At 57.9% G+C, this 7,001-nt stretch overlaps 1 protein-coding gene across 1 annotated transcript; it reads left to right on the forward strand.

Annotated features, from left to right (window-relative positions):
- The first annotated feature begins 3,331 nt into the window (after positions 1–3,331).
- On the forward strand, positions 3,332–7,001 carry NANOS3 (nanos C2HC-type zinc finger 3). Its single transcript, XM_081093120.1, has 2 exons — positions 3,332–4,538; positions 6,677–7,001. Exons 1-2 carry the CDS (start codon positions 3,638–3,640, stop codon positions 6,742–6,744), a joined length of 969 nt encoding a protein of 322 aa, XP_080949246.1. The 5' UTR covers positions 3,332–3,637; the 3' UTR covers positions 6,745–7,001.

Here is a 7,001-nt window from a genome sequence, read left to right on the forward strand (position 1 = left end):
CGGGCAGACCCAGACGGGCACGGAGGGCGAGGGCGGGAAGCTCCGCAGACCACCGCAGACAAAGGGAGACCGACCGGGGCAGGCCCCAGATAACTCCTCCCCACAGGACGGGGCGCGGCTGAGCTCCTCCCGCCCCGCCCCTCGGCCCGGAGCCACGCCCACCCACCCAGCCCCGCCCGCCTTCCTGATGGCCGGGACCAGCCCGTCCCGGCAGATTTGGGGGAAACCCCTTGCAGGGACCTCCCTCTTTGGTAGGTCAAGATCAGTGAGTGCCCCTAAGCGTCCTTCCGATAAGCCAAGGCCGTGGGTCCCATCTCCCCTCAGGGCACATACAAGAAGCAACCAGTGAATGCAGAAGTGGAGCAATAAATCGATGTTGCTCTTGCTCTCGCTCAAATCAATTTAAAAACCAACAATTTTATTTAAAAAATAAAAGACCAGTGCCTTCAAGGAAGCCAGGGGAGAGAAGGCACAGGGTGTCTCAGGGGGACCCTCAGTGTGGTCAGGCCTGTGTGTGGTCTTATGACCTCGCATTCTAGCTTCATGGTCACCAAGAACAAAGCTTTTGAGGAACCTCAACAGTTGTTACCAGACTCTCAGAGCATCACCTTCCTCATCGGTAAAATGAGTATCCTAATAATAGGGTGATGTATATAAACAATTATTATTATTATTACTACCTGCCCTCCCAACCCCCCCTCCATTCCCCCCCCCCCTCCCCCCAGGGTTCTAGGCATTCCCTCGTTAGGACTACCATCCCCAAGGCAGGAGAAAAGGGGAGGAGCCCGGGCCGCCGCCCACCCACCCCTGAATGGGGCCCTGATGGCTGGGCAGATGGGCCCCTGGGAGGCCCCCCACCTAGCGCTCCCGACAGGGGTGCGAACTTGACTGGACCCCGGCCTGGACGAGAAGCCCGGCTTAGGAAAAAGGGCTTCATGCGTTGGGGAAATTTCATGGGCGAGTCTTGCGGGGGGGGGGGGGGGGGGTGTTCGGCCTCTGAGGAGCTCCAGTTTGGGGGCAGGTCCTGTTGGGGCGGAACTTAAGGGGGTTGGGCTCCAAGGGGGCGGCCTTGGCGATTCCTAGGGTCACAGTCCATGGGTGTCTAGGCACGAGGGTTCCAGAGGATGGTCCTAGGGGCGGGCCTCTGTGACCTTGGCCGCCCCTGGGGCCGACAAAATGTGGGGTGCCACAAGGGTTAGGCTCAAAGGACGGGGCCTGGGAAGAGGCCTTTAGGGGAGCTGTGTTCTTTGAGGACCTGCTTAGGGGGCAGGTTTTATGGGGTTGAGTTTAGGGGGGTCTCCATGGTAATCTATATGGGCGGGCTTTAGAAGGAGGGACCTAGGGACTGGCAATATGTGGGACCTTAAGAGGGCGGGTCTCCTGGGGAAGGATCTGGGTGGGGTCTCGAGGGAGGGGTTTGAGGGGCTGTGCTGGCTCAGGTCAACTACATCAGGGACATTTCAGGGTTTATTCAAACTTGGCATATTTGGGGTCCCTGGACCTGCTTAGGGTATGTCAAGGGGTTCCTTGGGGCACCACCTTCCCCTGAGTGAAATGGGAGGGGACAGAAAATTTGAAGAAACCTCTCCAGGGCGTCCTCACAGTCTGTGGACCCAGGTGGCAGCCAGCTCCCTAAAGACTGCACCTGGGGGCACCCGAGGGGATGGGCACCCAACTGTGCGCAGCCCCTGGAGGGAAGGACTGGAAGCCCTTTCTACCGGGAGGAAATGAGGAGGGGGCCGCATCTTGCTGCAGTTGGAGTCCAAGTAGCTGTTTGCCCGCAGTGTATTTTGAGGTTTGAGGGTGAGCGACCTTGCACCGTTACATCACCAAGGGCCTGAGTTCAGATGCCTTGAGACCTTGCAGAAGGGCACCTGGCGTCCCCTGACATCCTCTCGCTTCTCCCCTGTCCAGTGGGCAAGTGGGCCAAAGGGTGGGCCTGGCAGCCACCCCATTGTGGGCCCTGCATTTGCAAAGTGAAGGATGATGACCCCCAGGGGTTGTTGTGATTCATAAACAATTGTGTTCAGGAACACAGTGAGGCTTGTGGAAGGTATACATTGTATTAAAATGACTTGTTTATCTCTCTGTTGAATGATGCTCCTTCCCCCCTTCCCATGCAAGGCAGCCAGACACACCTTGGGGCCACTAGGAGTAGTGCCCCCTGGCGTCAGTCTTCCACACTGACAAATGGACCACATCTGCACCTTCCTAGGGCCCTTTTGAGGATGATGTGAGTACATGTATGGAGCAGGGAGCCCAGCACCCAGTATTGTTACATCCGTGTAGCAAAACTACATAAACATCTACTGTTACAACTAGTTACATTAATGTCATGCTTTTCCAGGTCATGGAACAGACAGTTGGCACCTACTGTTTGCTTACTTAATGAGTCAATAGGTCCTGCCCTCCCTCACCTCTCTGGTTCCTTGCACTCTACCCTCTAACTCTGGGACACCCCACTACCACCACCACCACCAAGAAGTTGCCAAGGGCTTGGGGGAACATTCAACCTGTCGGTGAGTTTGGGCAGCTCAGGCAAACCATCGACCGTTGAGTGGACCCCGAGGCCTGGAAGTGCCGTCCAGCCATCGTGACCCCCACCTTCCAGATCTGGGGGGCTGGGTCCTACCTGATCACATCCCCTCCTTTAGGCCACAGAGAAAGTCACAATCAACATTCATTGTTGTCGGTGGGTTGTGAGGAGGAGGCCAGACCCACCGAGGGATGAATGTCACTGTGGCTGGGCCACACACAGCCTGAGGGGAGTGGGCTGGGGGACAAGACCCACCATGGGTTCCCCCCAAATTGCTCAGCCTGTACCTTGCCCTGACCCCAGCCTCTCACCACTTGGGAGGGCTGGGGTCTGGGGTCCTAATGGACACGAGCTGGATTTGGGGAGGAAAGCCTGGAGGGGTGGAGGGGCTGGACAGCTAAAAACCCTTCTGGAAGCGGGTGGTGAGCTCTGCTCCCTGAGGCTCCACAAACGCCTCTTGAAAGAATAAGTGAATGGGTCCTCTTCCTGTGTCCAAATCCTGGGCTCAGCTTTCTCACCTCCTTGCCCACACCCTCCATCGCCCACCTAGCACCTTGGTGCTGCCGATCACTCCCCCTGCATGTCTGTGCCCCACTCCTGGGCACACTCCATCCTCCTGAGGCTGACTGAGCTCTCATTGAGGGAGGGAAGATCAAGACTCTGGTGAGTGCCGGGGGTCCTCCCATTAGCCCAGCCTGGCCTCTGCTCTCCCCAGCCTCCCCATTTCACCCCCTCACCACCCCAGGGACAGAACAGGCTGCCTGGCTAGCACCTAGCCTTGGGGGCTCCAATAAGTAGATGGGGGAAGGCAGACTTTTGTGTTAGTCTTTGTGAATAGCCTTAGGGGCAGGTGGCTTCATACCTCAGTTTGTTCATCCATTAAGTGGGGGACAATAGGTGTGAAAACACCCCAAGGCAGACCAGAGCTGGGGGCTGAGGGCCAGATACCATCCTCCTTCCAGGGACATCTGGAGAATCTGCAGGTGTCCCCCATCCAGTCTCCCCCCACCCCCATTCCCCAAAGGCCCAGGGGCACCTGGCCCTACCCCCCCCCCCCCCCAGGGAAGGAAGAAAGCAATTACTAAGTTACAGGTTAAGTCAATGCTTGTCTTGAGGGCGGGGCTTCCAACACTACCCACCCACCCACCCCAAACCCTGTGGGGCAGGGTGGCAGGCCTCCTCAAAGGAGAGGTTGGGGGTAGCCCTCCAAACACCCTCTGGGTGGGGTATGTGGCTCTAAATTGCAGGTGCCCCTTGCAGACTGTGTCCTGTATCCCCCTTGCCCCACTCAGAGACCAAACATCTCCTTGGCAGGTGCATTTACAGGGAGCAGCGGCTAGCCCCCCTGTGACAATAAGAAGTCTCCCACAGGCTATTCCTCCCCCTTCACAATCCCTTGGAGGTATAAGGAGGGAACTGACAGCCCAGACTCCTAGGCTCCAGAGAGGGGAAGGGAGGGGCAGGGAGGAAGTGGAGAAGGACCAGCTTGGGGCAGGCAGGGTTTCTCCTCTCTCTGCCCCAACGCCTGGCACATATTGCCCAGCCATGGGGACCTTCGACCTGTGGACAGATTACCTGGGTTTGGCACGTCTGGTGGGGGCTCTGCGTGGGGAAGAAGAGCCTGAGACCAGGCTGGACCCCCAGCCAGAACCAGTGCCAGAACCAGGGGATCCGAGGTCCAGCCCGGAACCCTCACCAGCTCCAGAACGCTTGTGCTCTTTCTGCAAACACAACGGCGAGTCCCGGGCCATCTACCAGTCCCACGTGCTCAAGGACGAGGCGGGCCGGGTGCTGTGCCCCATCCTTCGAGACTACGTGTGCCCCCAGTGCGGTGCCACTAGAGATCGAGCCCACACCCGCCGCTTCTGCCCGCTCACCGGCCAAGGCTACACCTCTGTCTACAGCTACACCACCCGCAACTCTGCAGGCAAGAAGTTGGCTCGGTCTGACAAGGCGAGGACACAGGACTCCAGTCACCGTGGAGGAGGAGGAGCCAGTGCAGGTGGCTGGGGAAGTCCACTGTGAAGGGGGGATGCCTTTGTTAAGTGGGATTAACCCCAGTACCCACCTCATAGGGTTGGGGTAGAGAATCTGCGTAGGAACCTTAGTATTCTAGAAGTGTTGCCCAGGTGGGTCAGGTGGGGCTTGACTCTGCTCTGCAGTCTTGGGAAAGGGACTCTCCTCTCTGGGCCCTTGGGGGAAATGCCATCCTTTCCCAGGCACAGGCGACCTGGCATGGAAGCCATGGGGATTAGCAAGCAATGGGATCTGGGGATGGGCACAGCAACGGCTTGACAGTGGGTGGCTCTGAGGAGCTGTGTGCTCTGAGAGAAGTTGCTCAGACTCTCTGAATCCTAGCTTCCTTATTTCTTACTCATTTGCTAATAGTTTGTGTGCCTGTTCTATGCCAAGTACTGGGCTGGGCTAGTGGTGAACAAGATAGATGGAAGAGCAGCAGTTAAAACACAGGGTGATAGGTGCTGAATGGGGGAGTCTAGAGAAGTACCTGATCCAGATAAGGGGACTCAGGAGGGCTTCCTGGAGGAAGGGACCTCAGGAAGCCTGATTCAGTTTGGGGGAGAGCTGGAAGTGTGGCCAGGTATTGGGGCTTGTTCAGGAACTTAGGGATGGGGAGTGTGTGACTGTGTGGTGGTGGTGGTGGTGGGGGGGCGTGTCAGAGACTTGGGGACAAGCCGAAGGGCCTGTAGGGCCTTGTGGGTCACATTAAAGAGCTTGGACTTGGGCAGCAGGGACCCACAGAAGTGGCAAGACCAGGTGTGCGTGTTAAGAGTGTGGCTAAGCGGGTGGACCTAGGGGTGGATTTGAGAGTGGTGAAAGCGGCTGGTTCTCCAGGCAGAGGTGTCTGAGGCAGGCCAGAGGGAATGGCCCAGGGCCCAGGGCAAGGTCAGGCTGGAGAGGAGTTTGCTATGTGGGGGGCAGCCCCATAGAGCACCAGGGACTGTAGCTTAGACGCGAGCTGCCCTGGAGCCCCGCCGAGGTCCAAGCCCAGTCTCCTCACCTGCATGGCCCCCCACTCTGATCTTGCTCATCGAATGTGGGTCTCACTTCACAAGTTTGTTTGGGTGAGGCCTGAGCAGCTGCATTTCTAAGCAGCTCCCCAGGAGGTGGCCACGCTGCCAGGCCACAGACCATGCAGGCTTTGAGTAGCTTGGGCTTCAATGACAGCAGTTATCAGAAGAGATGCAGAGGACCTCAGCTCCAGTGGGGTTTTAAGGACAGATCCATTTCAGCGACTTTCTGGGGGTAGTCAGCCAACAGAGGGGGTTCTTTTTTTAAATTATTGATTTTAGAGAGAGGAAGGCAGAGTGAGAGAGACAAAAAGAAACATCAATGTGAGAGAGAAACATCGACTGGTTGCCTCACGCACACACCCCGACTGGGGGGTGAAACCCACAACGTGGCTGGACCCCCAGCCAGGAATGGAACCCACCACCCTTTGGTGTATGTGAGGATTCTCCAACCAACTGAGCCACCCTGGCCAGGGCACGGGAAGGGGTTCTGATGGGCAGTGTCGCTATGTGGGGACTGTGGGTGGGGACTGCCTCCCATCAGACTGAGCTCCGTGAGCATGGTGAGCGGGAAGGAGGATCCCAGCCTGTCCCCGCAGCTGCAAAGCGAACATTTTGAAAGAGCGCGCTTGCCTCCAGGAGAAGATAGTATCCCTGTGCGGTTCAGTGAGGTCCAACTTGGAGGCGCAGGAAGCTGAGGGGACACATGAGATGATGGTCTCAGAATCTCCCTTTTCCCCCTTAATTCTGAGGGAGCAGGAACACTCACCTCCCAGGGTGTGGAGTGAAGGGCGAGGGAGACATCCCTGGCGCAAAAGGGCTGCGGGACGCCGGCCTCCCTGGTAACACTCTAGGTATCACAAATACGGGGTCCCCAGGCCCTACGGCCACGAGGGGGCAGCACCACAGGACGGAGCGGGGGTTTTTGCGCTGTTTCTGGGTCTCATCTGGGCTTGACTTGGTCCAGTAATGTGATTTGGGTGCTGTTCCACAACCAGCCTCTGGGTGGCGCCAGAGCCCTGACAGCCCTGTAGGTTGAACTGGTACTTTGGCCACATGAATCATCGCCTATTATTGTTTTTCTCCTCCCCCTTCCGCTTTTGAAACTCAGGTTCCAAAGGTGCCAGGAAGTCGTCGGGACCTTCGCCCTCTTCCTGCTACCCCTCCAATTCTGCCTAGAGGGCAGGTGCGGGGAGGACGCCCGGGATGCCGTCTTCCCCAAGCCTGGGGACCCCTTGAAGGCTGGATTTCAGGGAAGATGCATCAGGCAAGGACCCTCCCCTGCACCCCTCCCCCAGCCTGGGCCTTGAATGAGGGAGCAGCGCCAGGAAACAGGACCCAAAGAGCCCTGTGAGGAAGGAGGTGGCCCTGGGACAACCTGCCCTCCCTCCCCAACCCTGGGCGCCCACTCAGCTCTCAATAAATGCTATGAATGG

The sequence above is a fragment of the Myotis nattereri genome (assembly GCF_964212035.1).
Source record: "Myotis nattereri genome assembly, chromosome: 5".
NCBI classification, from domain to species: Eukaryota; Metazoa; Chordata; class Mammalia; order Chiroptera; family Vespertilionidae; genus Myotis; species Myotis nattereri.

What these genes read in the sequence shown, in the direction of transcription:
- NANOS3 (XM_081093120.1), top strand. Translation starts at nt 3,638, where the DNA reads ATGCTTGTCTTGAGGGCGGGGCTTCCAACACTACCCACCCACCCACCC. An exon ending in AGGAGGAGGAGCCAGTGCAG is followed by an intron (nt 4,539 to 6,676) that starts GTGGCTGGGGAA and finishes TTTGAAACTCAG; the next exon opens with GTTCCAAAGGTGCCAGGAAG.